We start from the raw sequence: 19,821 nt of genomic DNA on the forward strand, positions 1-19,821 counted from the left end.
AGTCCGTACAAAAGCTCTTGGGCTGGTCACGGTGACAGCCACCCAATCTCCCACGTTCTAGCCTGCTGACAGCAGTGGCAAAGAGATCAGCCCCATGGTTACTAGACCCTTCGCTGACTCCTATTCATCTGTTCTCTTGCAGAAGCGGGGCAGTGTGAGCAACCCACTCTTCCTCCCACTGATTCCACCACAGTCCCAAGGTTTTACCGCCATCGTCCTCACCTACGACCGAGTGGAAAGCCTCTTCCGGGTCATCACTGAAGTGTCCAAGGTGCCCAGTCTGTCCAAGCTGCTCGTTGTCTGGAATAATCAGAATAAAAATCCCCCGGAAGGTAAAAAGGGTGGGAAGGTGCTGTGTTCAGGAACGGCCTGCTTTGGGTGTCGGCGCGCCTCCCAGCCGGGTCAGTTTGGGACGGCCACATTATTTGCATCCTTAGGCTTGCATGAAGTTTCCTGCTTTGTCAACAGTAATGCCATTTCTGAGGCAGCGTGACCCCAGTTTAGTCAGCCATCTCATTCTTGTTCTGGGGTGGCCCAGCTCACTGTGCGCCCAGGGTGTGAGCTGCAGCCACGAGGGTCTGAGAGCTTAGGAATCAGTGGGATCAAAGGCCAGCAGCCTTGGGAAAACAGACCTCAGCTTCCCTCGGCCATCTCAGCTGATTTGTTTACATGAAAGCTCAGTTTAAAAGGCATTAGTTTTCTCCTTCCTTATCTCGGCTCTGATACTGTGCTTTCCTTAAAAAAAAAAAAAAAAGATGGCCTCACTTCCAACTGGGCAAGTCAGCAGAGCATGCCGTCTCCAGGCTTCGAATCAGTTCCTTAAAGTGAGTGTGCACTACGGTCCCCAGGCGGTTCATCGCTAATCGCTTTGTCCCTTGCCTTGGCCACCGTGTGAGCTGCTGGCTGGCGCTGGCAGCTAGGGTTGAGGACTGTTTGATTAATTGGATTTCTTTTTCATTCAGGAGGCATAGAGTATGTTCCACCTGCATTTAGTTTCTCATTCAGTCTGTCTATTACTGATCCTAATCCCAGGCACTTCAAAGCTCCTGCCCTTTATAGCCTATTAAAGCCAGGAAGTTTCTGATGGATTAGAGCAAGGAATGAGTTTGAAGTTTGTAATGTGCACCACTATCACTGATAAGGTCTAGTTTATTGCCTGACAGTAGTATCTGCACTTTTTATGGCTATTCTCTTTTAATTGGGAATACTGAAGTCAGGATAGTCAACCCTGGAAACTGCCCCCGGTAGATCTATAGTTTAGGCTGGAAGAAGAACATTTACTGTCTGTGAGGCAAATCAGAAATTACCCCCAAGAAAATTCTTTAGTACCTCCTGAGACATTTAAGAAATGTTCCTTAGTGGGATTTTTGTTCTCTGAGAGAATCCTGCACTTTCTCTCTAGATTTAGGGAGCCGTGGTTTAAGTAAACAAAATGTCTACTTTAAATGACGGTCCCATTTTACGCTCCAAAGAACAGTGCTTTTTCTTATTAAGTACATCTTTTTATGCCAAGTCCGTTTTCCTCCCAACAACCAGTTTCCTGGATTTTCGTTTGTTTCATTTATTTGACTCTCAAGAAAGGGGTAGAAGGAAAAGGGAGGAGAGGGGAGGAGGAAGAACTGGGCAGGAGGAAGGGAAAGGCAGAGGGAAACGGGAGCTGTGCAGGGAGGGGCATGGAGAGGGCCCAGCCTGGTGCCTCACCTGGTGGGGGGGGGGGGGGTGAGCCGGCCGGCACTGTTGTGCTGCCCCTTGGTCTGGCACTTGAAAGGGACGAGTCCTGTTTTGAGAAGGAAGGCTGTGGGTCCCTGCTCGGATCTGCGGTAGCTCACTGCATCCTGCCACGTTCACCCTCCCGCGCCTGCTCCCGCGCACGCAGGCCGCCGGCTTTCAGAGGGAGCCCCCGCCCGCCCGGATAGGCACAGGTGCAGAATCTGGAGCTAAATGCAAAGGAGGCTTCTCCTTCCTTAGACACCTTGGTCAGGCACTTTGCGCTCCAGGGGAATGGTTTCTTGTGAGTGCGAGTCCCTCGCAGACCGTGAGAAGGGAGGAACCGTTCTCTGCCCTCCTAGTCAAAGCCCTCGCCTCGCCCTGGTTTGACGGAAAGCAGTAACACAAACCTAGAGGTTTTGGAGCTGGGTGTTCCGTCTTAATTTTGGGGAGACCTTGCTAAAATGTGGTTAATTTTATGACCAGGAGCTTAGTTTATTTTTGTAATGTTTTGGCTCCAGGGAAGAGAGCGAGCCCTCAACCGATGAGGCCCCAAATTTGACACGTTTAGAGACTGAACCAGCTTTTTTTTTCCCTCGCAGTGGTTTTTAGGTCTCCACTCAGGCTCTGGCGATGTGGTTGTTTGGGGAGAGCGTGAACCATGTTTAATCTTCTGTGGGGTGTTTGTTCAGTTGGTAAATGAGGCTGTCAGCTCTGGTCCTCATGCCAGCAAAGCCATCTGAGTCTGCATGTATGGCATTAGTAACATATATATCTTTTATAAAGCAAGTCCAAGGCTTTGAAATGTTAGAGGCGAAAATGATGTTTTTCACTTTCTCTGAATTTACTAAAATAAATATTGCGGTGAACATGTCTGCTGCTGGGAGGGTTAATGTAGGCAGAAATCCACCCCCCCACCCCGGCTCCCCCCACCACTTTTTTTTTTTCACTCTCCAACACAACCAAATACTTTTTGCTTTTTGGTTACATTTAAGCCTAAATTGCTGGGTTTGAAGTTTAAGTAAATACTTAGACTAGGCAATAGAAATTTCCAGTGAGCTTTCGTCACATCGGTTTCGAGCTCTGTCAGAAAAAAAAGGCAAGCCACTGCCTTCCTCCTCCCCAGCTCTTCAGTTTCCAAACTTGATGGATATAGAGGTTGTTTGGCTTGGCCCCTGGCCTCCGTGTGAAGGAAGCTCTTACATTGTACATCTCAGACAGGTTTAACTCAGCCTTCTGTTTTAGCTGATTTCAGTGTTAAATTTGAATTGACCTCAGGAGCTCCCTGGCTTCAGATTGTGACTTTGATAGTTGTTAGCCGGCGGGCTGGGCTGAGTGTGTTGGGATGGTCAACCCAGAGGAGGCAACAGAGAAGTAGAAGTCACAGCCAGCTACCTTGCATTTGTGCTGAATTCTGGGACTGTGGGGAATTAACGTCATGGGGACCAGCTGGACACCAGCAGCTTGAGCACTCCAGAAGTGAGCTCAAGGTTTGTATGGAGATAATCTGACCATTTATTTTATGGGTCTGTGGTTGTGTTTGTGACAGTGTTGGCCAGGATGGGCTTGGGGTCATCTTCAGTCAACCTGAGCATTTTATGGTACCTTTGCCAAGATGGAGGGAAAATTCTCTTTGCTCACATCTTTCTTGGCATCCAACATGGAGAAAACCATTAATCAGTACACATTTAAAAAAAAACCCTCAACACAAGGAGTTCTTTTTCTCCTTAGAGCTAGACTCAAGCTCCTAACTGTGAAGTTATCAGGTCACCTGGCTCAGCTGTTTGTTTTTCATAAATTCAGCAATGTGCTTGGAAAACCCTTGTTTTTCAGACTACTTTGTGTGAATGGAAGGTGACATTTTTATTTTGCCAGCTGCAGATTCACAGGATGAGACATAAGGTACATTATTTTGAATTCATTTAGAATTTAGAAGGAGTACAGAGAAAGAGACCCCGTTTGGGCTCAGCAATGGAATTGGAGCCTGAAGGTCTCTGGCTATGCTTTACTGTGTCCTTCTGCATCCTAAGGGGCCTCCCCACAGCCGTGGGTCTACACCTCTTCAGATTGTCAGGGGAGAAGTGAAGGTTGTGAGACTTTACAAGAACCCGGTTATAAAGATGAAAACGATACGATGTTTTTATAACCACGTATTATGTACCTTTTAAATCCCAGGAACAGGCACTGTGCCAGGTGCTTTACACATATTATCTCTAGTCCTTAGGACAAACCTGCAAGGAAGCTGTTCTTATTCCCATTTTACAAAAATGAAACTCCCGATGAGACGTGTGATTTGCCCGAATCACAAAACTGCAAATGGCAGAGCCAGAAATAAACACGTGTCTCTGTGGATGCGAAGCTCATGCCCTTTGCACAAAGCCCCACTGTATCTATTTGGATTACCATTTAGTAGTAGGCAAATCATCACGCTTTGTCTGTTCTCTGATTTGGGATTATGTAGACGAACTAGGTCCTTGTCAGGGACTCAAAAGAGAGACAGAAGAGTAAGTCTGTTCTTTTGAAAATACTAATGGAAAGGGGAGAAAAAGTTCTTCTTTCTCACCCATATTTTTCTCTCCTACCTTGAGCTTCTGTCCTAATTTTTTAAACAATCAAAATCCCATGTCAGAATTATCTACTTTAAGGGCAGGGGGTAATTTATAATGTTTATTTTTGGTGCTGCCCTCCACAGAAGGGATGCTGAAGCCTGGGTGAATGGTAGTTCCTTTTCTTGGAGGCCTATTTTACTTGAAAATGTGAAAGCGAGAAACTGGGAATTCTGTTGGGAGGCCTGTCTGTGGTAATGATGGTGCGTAGACAGCTGACTGTTGAGGTGGAGACTGCTCTTGCCCTGGCTGACTTTTGGCTACCGAGGTGTGACTCGGAACAGGGAAGGGTAGTCCCGTGTCCATCTTCACCTCCTTGGCCCATATCATCCTCCTTGGCCCTGCATCGTTCCCTAAAACTTCCCCATCAAAGACTTTACAAGGGCAGGGGCAAGTTAGTTCCCTATGGATATTGTCTCAAGTAATTCTTTGGCTCTGTAGGTGATACAGGTGGAAAGCCGTCTGTGCTTCGAACATGCTGTGCACATTCACCAAGTGGAAGTCCAAATCCCATGCAGGGTAGAGGAAAGTTCATACTCAACCCAAGCAGCTAGCCTGTTGTCTATACACACTGCAGAAAGAGGAGCTGTTTGTTACTTTGTGTTCTTTTGCTTCATTTCTGTGTTCCATTGTCTCAGCTCTAGAGGATTAATAATGGCAGGGATCCTATTTATTTAAAAGTGGATATGGGGGCACCTGGGTGGCTCAGTTGGTTAAGTGTCCGACTCTTGATTTCGTATCAGGTCATGATCTCACCATTTGTGAGTTCGAGCCTCACATGGGGCTCTGTGCTGACCATGTGGAGCCTGCTTGGAATTCTCGCTCTCTCTCTCCTACCTGGCTCACGCTGTCTCTGTCTCTCTCTCTCTCTCTCTCTCTCTCTCTCAGTAAATACATACATACATAAAAGTGGATATGGAAGGTACAAGCTGGGTGATGCCACTGGATTTTCAGAGTAATGTATCAGATCTAACATATACCACTTTGCCACCCCTAAGGTTCAAAAGAAGTCCTTTGGTTCTGTAAATAGACACATATGTTCAAAGGAAGGCACAGCTAACATTTACTGGATATCTGCCATGTGCCAGGCGCTGTGCTGCTAAGTGCTTTCATGTTCATTCTCACAGTCAGTGATGGGAAGATAGTGTTATTATTCTGTCTTCGTAGTTGAAGACACAGGTTAAACGCGATTGATTTGTTTAGGATCACATGACTAGTAAGGAGTACACCTGGGATTTGAAGCTCTTCCCAAAGACTGTTCGTTTTTTTCTCTTTCTTTCTTTCTTTCTTTCTTTCTTTCTTTCTTTCTTTCTTTCTTTCTCTCTCTCTCTCTCTCTTCTTTCTTTCTTTCTTTCTTTCTTTCTTCTTTCTTCTTTCTTTCTTTCTTTCTTTCTTTCTTTCTTCAGAGAAAGTGAGTGTGAATGGGGGAGCCACAGAGAGAGAGAGAGAATCCCAGGCAGGCTCCAAGTGAATGCAGGGTTTGTTCCCATGACCCTGGCTGGCATCATGACCGGGGCCGAAATCAAGAGTTAGATGCTTAACTGACTGAGTCACCCAGGCACCCCCAGAGACTGTTCTTTCTATGATATATTACTGTCTTATGTGATCCCGGACCTTAGAGACATTTTGTTTGGTTTCTCATATGATGTCGAGTAGAAATCTGACCTAAATTAGTACATTTCAAGTAAAAGCGTGCATTGAACTGCTGAAGGCATTTCACTGTATCTAAAACAGTTTCTACCATCAGAAGATTCCTACCTATTTTGAATCTAAATCCGTTTCCCTGCAACTTTCACCCAGCTACCGGTCATGGTTCTAACTTTAGAGGCCATGGAGAACAATTCCCCTTTCATCTGATAACCCTCCTGATAGCCTAATGTATTAGTCAAGGCCAACATAGAAGACCGAAACCACCAGTAACCTGAACAGGAAAAGTTTAGTATAAAGAATCATTAACCAGTAACGGGTGATTGGTGACTAAGAAGTAAAAACTGTAAAGATAACAGGAGCCCCTTCCCCAGCTAGATGTGAGATTCAGACCTTGTTGGAGAGTGTGTGACAATACGTAGCCCACTGCATAGTGAAGTGTGCGGGGGTTGCAGGCTCAGTCTGGTGACCGGGAAACCTACCGCTCCCCTTCAGTACCCACGGAATTCAATAGGAAGCTACCCAGAGCGTGTTCTTGAACTTACTAGGAAACTGTTGAGGGCTTCAGTGAGCTCCCGTGGAACCACCCATGGCGAGGGACCCTCAGCTGCATTGCTCTTGGGGGTCTCTGCAGAACCTGTTGTGAAGGGGCCCCTTAGAGGTGCCACTTAACACTTGGTGGGGAGAAGTACGGCTGCCTGTCTGTCTTCTGGCCAAGGACCGAAGGAGCAAGAAGTTAAAGAGGCACACTGAAACCTAGAAGAAAAGCCCCCTTCCCTCCCAAGGGTCCCTCCAGCACCCTCCACAGACAAAGCCTAGAATTGAGCTAGTTGGCAAAAGGGAAATGTATACGGGATCTAGTTCCAGTATGAGAAACAGGGCAATGAAGGGTGGCATTGGAGCTGAGGGGCAGTACGCTGACAGCTGGCACAGTTGGTTTCTTTAAACATTCCATAGAAATCCTGGATTCATGTGCCTGCACTGCCCCTGTCACTCCTCCCAGACTGTTTTCCAGGTTGTTGGAACTTTCTCCGTATTTTGACACCCAAATCTGAACACAAAAGCTCTCAAAGTGTGGTCCAGGGACCTGGACATCCATGAGAATCTTGCAGGGGGAATGGGAGGTTGAAATTATGTTCATAATAATACTAAGTCACCTCCATTTCCCACTCTTTATTCTTTCACAAGGTGACAGAGGAGTTTTTCAGAGGCTACGTAACATGGGATAACATCAATCTAGTGGCTAGTAGAATGTGTGCTTGTGTATTCTTGTGTTTTAAAATTTCCTCAGTTTTCATTTCTCATACAAATAAATTGTGTGTGTGTGTGTGTGTGTGTGTGTGTGTGTGTGTGTGTGTATCGCATATAAGGAAAGCTTCTTTGGGGTTCTCAACGATATATATATTTATTTATAATATAAATTATTGTCAAGTGAGCTAACATACATTGTATACACTGTGCTCTGGGCTTCAGGAGCAGATTCCCATGATTCATCGCTTACATACAACACCCACTGCTCATCCCAACGATGTGCCCTCCTCAATGCCCATCACCCATATCCCCCTCCCCCCCACACCCACCCCAGGGTTCTCAACAATTTTTAAGAGCCTATAGGAATCCTCACACCAGAAAGTTTGAGACTCAGTGGTCTAGTAGGTGGGGCTATAACCTCTTATATTTTAGACGTTATGATTCATGTTTTATAAGGATTTAGACAGTAGATTTATGCCAGGGGTTTTATTTACCTGGAAGAGGGAGTGGGGAGCAAACGAGAATAAGGATGACTGCTGGAGAAAACATTGAACTTCATTGTCTTGTCCCAGATCTAGACAAGCATGAGGTGTTCAAGCTGCAATAGATCGTACATGTTCTGTTTGGTTTTTGATGCTAAACAGACTTAGATTCAGTCACAGGCCTTCTCATTTATTAGCTCTGTAACTCCTGCCAAATTACTTAATCTCTGTGAGCCTTGTAACTACTGCTACTACTTTGTAAGTAATTTCTGCCCCACGGGGTTGTCAGGAGGATTGGATGACATTGCATCTACAAAGCGTGTGGCATATACTAGTTGCTTAGTAAAGGTGCCCTCCCCCCACCCCTGCTTATTCTTAGAGGAGAACGAGAAGGAGTTGCCTGAGACCCCATAGGTAATACAGGACTCAGGTCTTCAGTCTCTCAAGTTCTGTGTCCGTCCATTTATTCCAAAGTTATTTATTATGTGCTTCTGTGCCAAGAAGGAAACTATAATTAACTACTGTTATTGATTAAAAGGCAGTGACCCATGGGATCATTTCTTTGGTGTTCAGTTCAGTCTTTTCCCAAACATACTTCTTGGAGTTGACTGCTTTTTCAGGCTCTGTGCTTATTTAAGGCTGAATGCCTTCCTTAATTACAGGGCCTCCATTGTGCCGGCTTCTTCCAGGACTCTGGTAGTGTCCCAACAATGTGTTACATGGATACACTATAAAATGTACCTTAGTGAGATATTTCATCCGAAGGCAGTAAAAATAGCCTTTTCCCTTCTGACTCTCCCTCACCACACTTCTCTTTAGTATGGGGACCTGGGAGCAGCCACAGGCATTTGGAACTTCAAGACCCACGCAGACTGCATCTTTCCACAATTACACAATGGAGTTTTGGGAACCAGTATGATACCCAGCTTTCCTCTTGTCATTTGACAAATGCTGTGTGAAGAACACACTACCTCTGTAAAGAACCCCGAGGTCTGTGGACAGGGGTGCTATGCTAAATGCACCATTTTAAAATAAGGAACCTGTGGTTGAATTGCTTCGATCATTTCAGAGTAGAATGGCAAAAAATGTAAGGCAGGTCATGGGTTGGTGTTTCTTCAGTATACTAGAAAATCCCGCATAATTGGACCTAGAAATTTGATATTTATTCTGTAAATTGGTCATGATGAGAAACCAAACCTAGTGAATCAGAGCGAAGGGGTGGTTGAGGGGATAAAGTGCTAAGTTAAGAAACCCACGTCGTTCAGTGAGACCCATTTTGAGGGCTGGATTTTAGCGGCATTGATCTCTGTTTGCGATTGCATTGTGGAGGCTGGCACATCGGGGCAGACACCTCGAGCGTGTGCTTTGTCTTTGCTGGCAGAGCGGAGGCATGCTTTGAGCTGGGGTGTGCCTGGCCGGAGGTATTCAGGGGAGCCGGTGGAATTCTGGTAGCAAACCCTGGGCCTGAGAATGAGACAGTGTGGACTTGACCCCTCCTCTTGTTGTGATCTTGGGTCTCTCTGCTTCTCTGTGTCTCAGTTGTGAGCGGAAGCCATCTGTGCACTCTGGCTAAGACAGCCTTGAGGTTGAGTAGTGTTGTGAGGACCTAGAGAGGACAGAAGTACTTACCGAATTTTATAACCAGGCATCTGTAAGAGCTCCCCCGTGCACAGTTATACGTGTGGGTTGAGTGGGAGCCGTGGAAGTAAGCTCCATCACATCTGTGGCATGGTGCATGCGCTGCTTTATCTCCTCACAGAGGTTAGAAGAGTAATGCATGCCTCGTTTTCCCCCCCCCCCCAGACTCTCTCTGGCCCAAAATCCGGGTTCCATTAAAAGTTGTGAGGACTGCTGAAAACAAATTGAGTAACCGATTCTTCCCTTACGACGAAATCGAGACAGAGGCTGTCCTGGCTATCGACGATGATATCATCATGCTGACCTCTGATGAGCTGCAGTTTGGTTATGAGGTAAGGAGGTTTCAGACAGTCTGTTTACATATTGACTGTTTCTTGCCTAGCGTTGCTTGTCTTTTCTAATGAAGAGGATTAGATTTCATCGTCTAAAGCCACAGTTTCTACTCCCTAGTTGATAGTGCATAAGAGTATGGGTTATGAAGCTGTTCTCCCAGACTTTGGGGAAACCCTATCCTAGAGTGACAGCTGTGGCCTCCACTACTTTTGGGAACTCCCAGGGAGAGTCCCAGGGGATATTTTCAAAAGAGCGTCTATAGCATTTAACGAGCACTTAATTGATGTCTCCTCGAATGGCACTTCCCCTGACTCAAGCAGCTGGGCGCGGCAACAATAAAAACGCCAATGAGCAGAGACGCTGGAGACGCTGACAAACAGAAAGCAGACCCTGTTGATGGCTTTCTTTCTGAGGTTTAAGTGGAGAGGTTGGCTGCCTGTCTTTAGGGAGAAACATGCTCTATCACCGTTCATTCAGTGCGGCTGATGGATTAGGCTGGGTTCAAGGGTTAAGTATGGAGACCAGTAAAGGTCTCCCCAGGGGAAAGTGCCAGAGCCGAGGCCTGGTGAAAAGCAATAGGAATTGATGAGCTCTGTCAGGGAGGATGTGCGTGAGATGCATGGCATGACGGCGGCAGGAGGAGGCCTGCGGTGCGGGGATGTGACGGCGGCATCGGACCTAAGCAAAACAGAGAGAATACGTCAATTAGCCACGGCCGACACAGGGAAAGTGGTGCGGTCTGTCCCCTACACTTGTCCTGCCCATGAGAGAGGCAGCCGTCTTTGTAGTTGACTCGGGGTTTGCTGAAGTTAAGGTTCTAAGAAATCACGAAATGTTATTACATGAGGCCATATTTGGCACTCAGATTTTATTAAATGAATATATATTCTATATTGTATATTTATTATAGAAGTTCATTTTCTAACCCTTAAGCTAGAAGTGGATTTTCAGGGGAAGAAATAGGAATCCCCCTGTCACCACCACCAAAAATTAAAAGCTCAAGTTCTTTGTTTGTTTGTTTTTTTAAGTTTGAGTGTAACAGAAATTGTTGTGAATTAGGCTGGTGTGTGATACAGTCAGTATAGTTACTGGCCGGTGAAAGGCGTGAGAGTGGCTAATCAAATATGTATGTCATCTTTTTGGGCTTATTCTCATTCACAGAGATGTCTTTTACATTATCACATCTAGGATATTAGATGATTTGTAGCACACTATCATTCCCATTTTAAAAAAAAAAAGAATTACCTACTTGTTTCTCTAGCCAACTCATGGCAAAAAGACCTTTTTTTTTGGCCAGTGTTTTCTCTCTTTGTTGCATATAGTGGCTTCAGACTATATTCGTGGGTTTTTTTTTTTTGTGGTGAAAGGGAGGTGGATAAAAGGGAACATTTGGAATGATATAGCCAAGATGGATAGAGTGCTCCCTCCTCAGTATTTTCAGTTGGGCTAAATGAAGTCTAGTGAAAGAAAGGTAGACTTGAGGCACCTGCTGACTCATTCGGTTGAGCGTCCTGCTCTTGATTTTGGCTCAGGTCATGATCTCACTGTCGTGGAGTGGAGCCTGCTTAAGAGTCTCTCTCTCTCTCTCTCTCTCTCTCTCTCTCTCTCTCTCTTTCTCTCTCTCTCTCTCTCTCTCTCTCTCTCTCTCTCTCTCTCTCTCCCTTTCCCTGTCTCTGCTCATGCTCTCTCTCTAAAAAAAGAAAGAAAGGTGGACTAAATGTATTCCTTTTGACCTTGAGTTGAAATCTTAAGATGTTACGTATATTGAACCCTGGGATTTCTTTCAACCTTGAGTTTGTTTCAAGCCTCTTCCGCTCTTTCCTCTGATGACCTGTGTTTGATTCCACATCACCTTGAAGGAAGTACCTGCCTATTGGAGGAGTGGCAGGCAGGAAAACACCTCCTCTACATTAATCTGAATCTTCTCTAGATGCCGTGGAAGGAGAACTTTCATAACTACTCTCTGTATTCCAGTGAATGTTCTGGGTGTTCTTATATTACTTACGATCTTTTCTCAAACCTGCAAGACAGTTACTGCTTTTCTCATTCTTTACTAAGACTAAGAAGGTTAGATAACTTATCTACAGTCACACAGCTAATGAGTGGAAGAGTTGGAATTTCAGTCCAAGTTTGTCTACACTGTGCTGTCCTCTAAGATTTTACCCTGTCAGAGGCTACTGGTTTGCAAAAGTAGTACGAAGAGCCATGAGCATATCAGTTGTCTCTCACAGAGTTATCCTGATGCTAAGGAAAACAAACAGGTTTCTCAGGCATCCCTACCATTGGTGCTTTAGGGTAACTTTGTAAAAGTTATTTCTTGCATAGTAGTTAATATAATGGACAAAGTTAGGGTAGCTCTGGACCTGAATTCCTGCCCTTTCACTGACTAGTTAATGACCATGGACAAGTTTTTTAATCTCTCTGGATGTTATTTTATTCTTGCATAAAATGGCAGTAACAATATCCACTTCATTAGGTTATTGTGTACATAGAAAATTCCGTAGTGCCTAGCACATGGAAAGAGAATGCTCAGTGACTGCTCCTTCTATGTGGTAGGCAGTATCCTCTGCACTTTACAAGACACGATGTTGGCTGCTGTAATGGCGGCTACTATGGTTATTCCCATTATCCCACTCATGACTCCGCTGTGGTTCATGGGAAAGGTTGTTGTTTCCATTCTTCTTGGGACATTACTGTTCTAGAGAGGGTACCCACTTTTGTGTTGAGTCAAAAGACAGAAGGTGATGGGGCTCCTGATCCTGTTTTTTGCTTGTTTGCTTGTTTGTTTGTTTGTTTTTGGCCCAAGCCTGGGATTATTTCATGCAGGAATTGGGAGCAAGCCTGACTGATAAAGTGAATTAATAAATCTGTTAACAAAAATTTATGTCCAAGGGGAGTTACGTTGGAACCCAGAGCTACTTTCTTGTGCTGAGCACAGTGCATTTGGATTATATCTATCTTATTAATTGCTACTCATCCATCAGCACTCAGCTCAATTGTTGCTATCTCAGAGAAGCTTTCAGGGAGGTTAGGTTCAGAGCACTCTACCTCTTTGTAAGCAAATAATTAATTGTGAAGTATATTGTTTAATGTCTGCTTTTCTTCTAGAATGTAAGCCCCACAAGGGCAGGAATCATGGCTGTCTTGTTCATTGCTTTATCTCTATGCCTGACCCGGTTTATTCCATTCAGTGGTTACTCAGTAATAGTTGATGAATAAACAAACCTTTATCACCAGCATGCACATGAAAGCTATGGAATAAGTTACTCCGGCGTGCGTGCCCATCCACCGTGATCCACAGTCTGGATCCAGCCATTTTGAAAAACCATTTGGAATTTCAGATGCTAAGCATATACCTACCATGTGACCCACCATTCTTCATATAGAGATTTACCCTAGAGAAATAGGAGCACACATATACACAAATACTTGTACACCAATATTCATAGCAGTTTTTATTTGTAAAAGCTGGAAACGACAGGAAAAACACAGAATGTCCAATCTGAATGAATAATCGTGGTATATCCATACAATAGAATACTACTCAGTAATAAATATGAATGAGCTATGGAGACATACCATGGATGTGTTTAATAATAATTATGATGAGTGAATGAAGCAAGATGAAAAAGAACATATATTATGATTACCTTTACGTAAAATTTTAGAAAATACAAACTAATTTTCAGTGATTGAAAGATCAGTGGTTGCCACACTTAGGAGTGGGGAGGGTCAAGCTGTGAAAAGAGGGAGAATAACAGGCAAAAAAGCTTTTAGGGGTTATGGATATGTTCATTATCTTAACTGGGATGATGATTTTACTGTGTATATAGATGTACACATACCAAATTATGCGTATCAAGTTATACACTTCAAATAGATTTAGTTTATCGTATGTCAAATCTTATTTCCAAAAAGCCGTAAAAATTATATTCACGCAAATGTGTAAAAAAATGCTGGAAAAATTGAAGGTAATGTGTGCCAGATATGTTCAGTAAAAACTACAAAATGTTGCTGAGAGAAATTGAAGTACAACTGCATAAATGGAAAGCTGTATCCTATGTATACATTCAAAAGTGTAATTTCTCCCCAAATTGTTCTGTAGATTCAAAGCAATCCCAGTCAGAATCCCAGACGGCTTTTTCTTTTTTCTTTTTTTTTAATTGAAATTGACAGACTTGTTCTAAAATTCAAATGGAAGCAGAGTAGACCTGAAAAAGCCAAAGCAATTTTGGGAAGTAGAACAAAGTTTCAGGACTACCTCATTTTAAGAATTATTATAAAGCTACAGTAATCAAGACACTGTGGTATTGTTGTCAACTTATACACATCAACGAAACACAATAAAGAGTCCAGAAGTAGAGCACACGTGTATGTCATTAATTTTTGACAAAGGACCCAAGTCCATTCAATAGAGATGGGAGAGTCTTTTCACTAAGTGGTGTTAGAACAATGTGATATCCTTATCTCAAAGAAAAATAAATCATGACCCTCACCTCACAGTGTATGTAAAAATTTAACTAGTCCTCAATATAAGAACTAAAATTACAAAACTTCTTAAAGAAAGCAGAAGAGAAAATCATAGCGCATTGAAGCTAAGCACTTATTGTTAAATAGGAGACAAGTAGCATGACTTACAAAAGAAACCAAAATGGATAGGTTGCACTTCCTCAAAATTACCACACTTGAAAAGACACTTCTAAGAAATTAAAAAGGAAAGTCCTATATTGGGAAAAATATTTTCAGAACATACATGTGGTAAAGAACTTGTATCTAAAATATATAAAGAGCCCTCACAACTCAGGAAGAAGAAGACAAAGAAGTCAGTAAAAAAGAAAATGGGCAAAAGATTGGAGCAGTTACTTCACAAAGGAAGATAAGATATGTAGGTATAAACTAACATACGAAAAAGTCCTCCACATCATAGTCATTAGGGCAATTCTAAAATACAAGCACAGTGAGTTACCACTACATACTCAGTAGAATGACTAAAAAAAATGTAAAACAATGACAATGCCATGTGTTGATGAGGCCATGAAGCAACTAGAACTCTCACATGTTACTGGTAAATATGCGAACTGGTACAACTAATTTGGAAAACAGTTTTGCAGATTCTCATGAAGTTAAACGTATACTTTTCATATGATGCAGCTTCCAAAAGAAATAAAAACATATGTCTTTACACAAAGACATGTACTCAATGTTTACAGCCTTATTCATAAGATCCCGAACTGTAGATATCAGCTGGCAAATGGAAGAGCAAACTGTGGAATATATGCAATGGAATGCTACTCAGCAAGAAAAAGAAATGGGCTACTGATATATGGAGCAACCTGGAAAAGTGTCAGAATCCTTATGCTAAGTGAACGAAGCCAGATACCAAAGAGTACTTCCTATACGTGTTGCCCATGTACATGAAGTTCTAGAGTAGAAAAAACTATGTTGCCAGGGGTAGTGGATGAGACTGACGAGAAAAGAACAGAAAGGAACTTTTCAGACAATGGAAACGTTCTAAACTTTGTGATGGTGGTTTTATGACTATATACGCTTGTCAAAACACACTTAAATTTGGTGATTTTATTGTAAGTAAATTCCATTTCAAAGCTGACAAAAATTTGTGGGATGCAACTAAAGTGGTTCTTAGGGGAAATTTATAGCATTAAATGCTTGTATTCGGAAGGAAGAAACGTCTAAAAGCAACACCTAAAGTTTGTTCCACCTTTAACGACTTTGAAAAGGAAGAGTAAATTAAACCCAAAGCAAGTGGAAGGAAAGAGTAAAAGAAGTGCTAATGATGAAGTAGAAAACAAACCAACAGAGAAAATTTACAGATACAGAAACTGACCTTTTGAAAGAATGAACAAAATTGGTAAGCCCCTAGCCAGAACACTCAAAAAAAAGAGAACACAAATTATCATTGTCAGGAGTGAAAAGGAATTAAAGAAGGATTGACATTATGGATCCTACAGACATTAAAAGAACACTAAGAGGATACTATTAAAATTTTTATGAAAGTAAGAATTCTTTGGAAATCACAGCGTATGTAAAATTAAATAGAATATATGTATATACATAATTCTCTATTAAAAAACTGAAATTGTTATCAAAATCTTCCTGCAAAGAAAACTCTAGGCCCAGATGGTTTTACTGGTGATTTCTTAAGAATATAAGGTATTGGAAAGAAAATTAGAAAGTGAAGAATAAAGAAAATTAGAGATAATCTAGCTTCCTCACGTTATGGGTAAGGCCCACCTGTAATCTATATATGAAGCCCTTAAGTGACTTACCCGGTGTCACCCAGTTAGTAATTGGCACTAATAGGGCTTAAACTCATTTTAGTGGTATTTTCACCATACCATGTCACCTGTAAAGATTTCATTATATAACTGGGCTTAGAGAGAACCAGTTACAGTATATAGAATTATAATGATCATTATATATATAGCTGTTCTTATTTTTGGCTGTGTACCATTCAAACCAATTTGTTGAAATCTCCTTGTGGGGAAGATAAAAACACCTGAACGTTTTCTTTGTTATTCTAATATTCACAAGCAAGAATCCATATCAGTCAGGAAAACAAATCCATACTAGTTGTTTCAATAGAATGGATTTAATATATGAAAATTTCTGATACAGGGTATTAGAGAGCTTGAGAGAGCAAAAGGGAACCCTGGAAGTATAAAGAGATGATAACTCTAGGACATGAGGAACAAAGGAAAGGAAGGAAGTGGTTGGGGTCATTAGAACCTACATGCTGGGAAGAGAGCCTTCCCCCTCCCCCAGTGCTGGGCCTTAGACCTCCGCAAAGGGCCACTGGCTGACTTTTGCTGGTAGTTCAGAGAGCAAAGAAGTAGCACCTCATCCCTTCCCAGCCAGAGAGTGGAGGGAAGATTAAGGAAAGGAGGAAGCTGGAAAAGGGATTCTCTAAATCTGTGTGTAAAGTCCTGGGGGCACTCCCACCTCTCCCTTCAAAGCAGCCCATGCACGGAACTAATTAGAATCAACACAGCAAAAGCTTCGAAAAATGAACAGTGGTATAGAATACCAACCAGGTTTCAGGTATTAGCGCCTGGTAACACCCAAGTTGGGCAGACCAGAAGAGCACTATCAAGTCTTTGAAGACTGAATTGTTACTCGATCCACAGCCCACAAAGGTGGGTCAGGGCATAAATTCTGAACCTAAACTCCCTGATAAAATATGGAAACTTAAAAGGAACAGGGTCTCATAGTAATATTCAAAATGTTCAGGGTACAATTCAAAATTACTCATCATACCAGAATTGGGAAAATTGCAACTTTTATGAGAAAAGACAGTCAACAGATGCCAACACCAAGATGATACAAATATTGGAATTATTTGACAAGGATTTTAAAACCACTATCATAAAAGATGATTTAATAAGCACTTATGAGCACTCTTGAAACAAATGGAAAAATAGAAAGTTGCAGCAAAGAAACAGATATAAAGAACAACCATATGGGAATTTCAAAACTGATAATTACAGAAACCAAAATTTAAAATTCACCGACGGGCTCAGTAGATGAATGAAGATAACAGGAAAAAATTAGTGAACTTGAGGATAAATCAGTAGGAATTACCCAATCTGAACAACAGAGGGAACATAGACTGAAAAAAAGAAATGAACAGAGAGCCTCAGGGACTTATGGGACAATCACAAAAGATACATTTGGGTCATCAGAGTCCCAGAAGGAGAAGAGAAAAGAAAGAATGTGGGGCAGAGGAAATATTCGAAGAAATAATGACTGAAAACTTCCAAAATTTGGCAAAGGACATTAAACTCACAGGTTCAAGAGCTGAAGAAGCCACAGACATCCAAAGAGTTGTATAAATTTACGTACATTGTACAAACTGAATAAATTGTAGCAGAAATTCTTATGTCAAATAGTAATTGGAGAAGGAGACAAAGAAATTGGTACACACACACACACACACACACACACACACACACACAAGGAAAGGAGAAAATCTGCATAGCTACAGTGGTCTCTGTACCTATAATAGCTTGGTCGTGAGAGCATAGTTGATATTTATAACTTTCTCCTTACACCGCCCATTCGATGTTCCCTCTGTTCTCAGCCAGCTCTCTAGCATATGAATTACACACCCAGTTTCTTTAATGACTCCAGCACTGTTCAGACTTCCTATTTCTTGTCGTGTTCATTTTTGATAAATTATGTTTTTCAGGAAATCTCTTCATTTCATTTGTATTGTAAAATGTATTGCTATAAAGCCGTCATGGGTCTTATCTTGTTTAAAGTCTAGAGATCTGGAATGATGTTTTCTTTTTCACTCCTGGTGTTGGTGGTTTTTGTTTTCTTTTTCTTGATCAGTGTTGTTACAGGTAGAGCAGGGTCATAATCTTTGCAAAGGGTCAGCTTTTGATTTTGTTGATTTTTCTTTATTGTGTATTTGTTTTATCTTTAACTTTTCTTGATTAGTTTCTTTGTTTACTTTCATGAATTTAAGTTGCTGTTATTTTTCTAGTCTTTTGATAGCTTAGATCTCAGTATTTATTTTTATAATGTATGCATTTAAAGCTGTAAATTTCTTGGTAATTACTACTTTAGGTTTATTCCCAAGTCTTGATTTCATATTTCTATTATCCTTAAGTTTAAAATATTTTATTTCTATTGTAGAATCTTCTTTGACCCATAGTCATATAAAAGTATAGTGCTTACTTTTGCCAGTTTTTAAAGTTATCTTTTTCTTAATTGATTTCTCATTTGATTCTACTATGGTCATATACTACATATGGTTTCATTATTTTTGAAATTTACTGCGACTGGATGGTCCAATGAAAGGTCTATTTTGGTAAATGTTCTGTGTGCACCTAAAATAAGTTTACATTCTGTAGGGGCACCTGGGTGGCTCAGTTGGTTGAGCATCCGCCTTCGGCTCAGGTCTGATCTCACAGTTTGTGGGTTCGAGCCCTGCATCAGGCTCTGTGCTGACAGCTGAGAGCCTGGAGCCTGCCTCAGATTCTGTGTCTCCCTCTCTCTCTGCCCCTCTCCTGCTCTCATTCTGTCTCTCTTTCTCTCTCAAAAATAAATTCTAAAAAAACGTTAAAATTTTAAATGAGTTTATATTCTGTAGTTGTAGATGTAATGATCTTATGGGGCCAATTAGGTAAGATCAGTTATCTCGGTGCTTTTAATTTATTTTTTTGTTTTTATTTAAATTCCAGTTAGCACACAGTGTAGTATTATTTTCAGGTATACAGTATAGTCATTTCCCACTTCTATAAAACACCCAGCACTCCTTAATCGCCGTCACCTGTTCAGCCCATCCTTCCACCCACCTCCCCCCAGTAACCATCAGTTTATTCTCCACGGGGAAACTTTTTAATTTTAATATAATCATCCCTGTGCTTGTTCTTCTCTATAATAGGCATCTCCAATTCTTCTGTTATTTTTCTCCCAAAGCCTTTCTCATTTCTGTAGTAAATTCACTACCCTCGTTTAAATTGAAAAAAAAAAAAAAAAAGTTTAAATACAGTATTTAATATGTGAGAACCAAAGAGAAACCAGCAACAGACCTTTCTTACTGTGGCTCCAAAGAATTTTTTGAGAAATCTGGAGAGACAGAAGCATCTCCCCATTTGGGAATTTTTCAGAAGGAGGAAGCCAGCAGTCTTTCCAGCCTCTAGAGTGGTTTTACTAGTGCTGCCAGGAGACAGAAGAATAGACCAGATGACTTCCTGCAATCCCTTTGGGTGTAACGAATCTGAGGGATAAGAAGTACAGGCAGAGCAGTACGGTGTGGTTGCATGTGGAAAAGCATCCAACTTCTGTGCCTTTATATAAAGTGACAAACCCCTTCCCTTCCCTGTGAAATGTGGAAAGCTCGCACGAGGGAGGATCCAGGGGAGTCCGAGGGGAGAATACGGCAGTTACCGGAAGGGGGAGCCCAGGCCTGCTGTGGGCGCGGTTCTGCCCACACCCCTTCTGAGGCCTAGCACCTACTCAGGCACAGAGTCCCAGCACGGTTTTCACAGACGTGAGGGCATTTTAAGGTAGCGCATCTGTCAGAGGGTTGGAACCATCGATGTGCAGAGACCGTTTTGGAGTGGCGGGCTCCAGGGCGTGCCTGAGGAACTAGGGCAGAGACCAAAGGGCAGCTCACAGGCTGCGTGCAT

General features: G+C 42.2%; 1 protein-coding gene across 1 annotated transcript in view; it reads left to right on the forward strand.

The window, feature by feature from the left end:
* EXT2 (exostosin glycosyltransferase 2) overlaps positions 1-19,821 on the forward strand; it is a 147,287-nt gene that overhangs the window by 99,419 nt on the left and 28,047 nt on the right. The window contains exons 9-10 of the mRNA XM_030330822.1: positions 143-332; positions 9,497-9,663. Coding sequence (XP_030186682.1) covers positions 143-332; positions 9,497-9,663 — 357 coding nt within the window. The remainder of the gene's footprint in view (positions 1-142; positions 333-9,496; positions 9,664-19,821) is intronic.

This window comes from Lynx canadensis, chromosome D1 (assembly GCF_007474595.2).
Source record: "Lynx canadensis isolate LIC74 chromosome D1, mLynCan4.pri.v2, whole genome shotgun sequence".
Taxonomy (NCBI): domain Eukaryota; kingdom Metazoa; phylum Chordata; class Mammalia; order Carnivora; family Felidae; genus Lynx; species Lynx canadensis.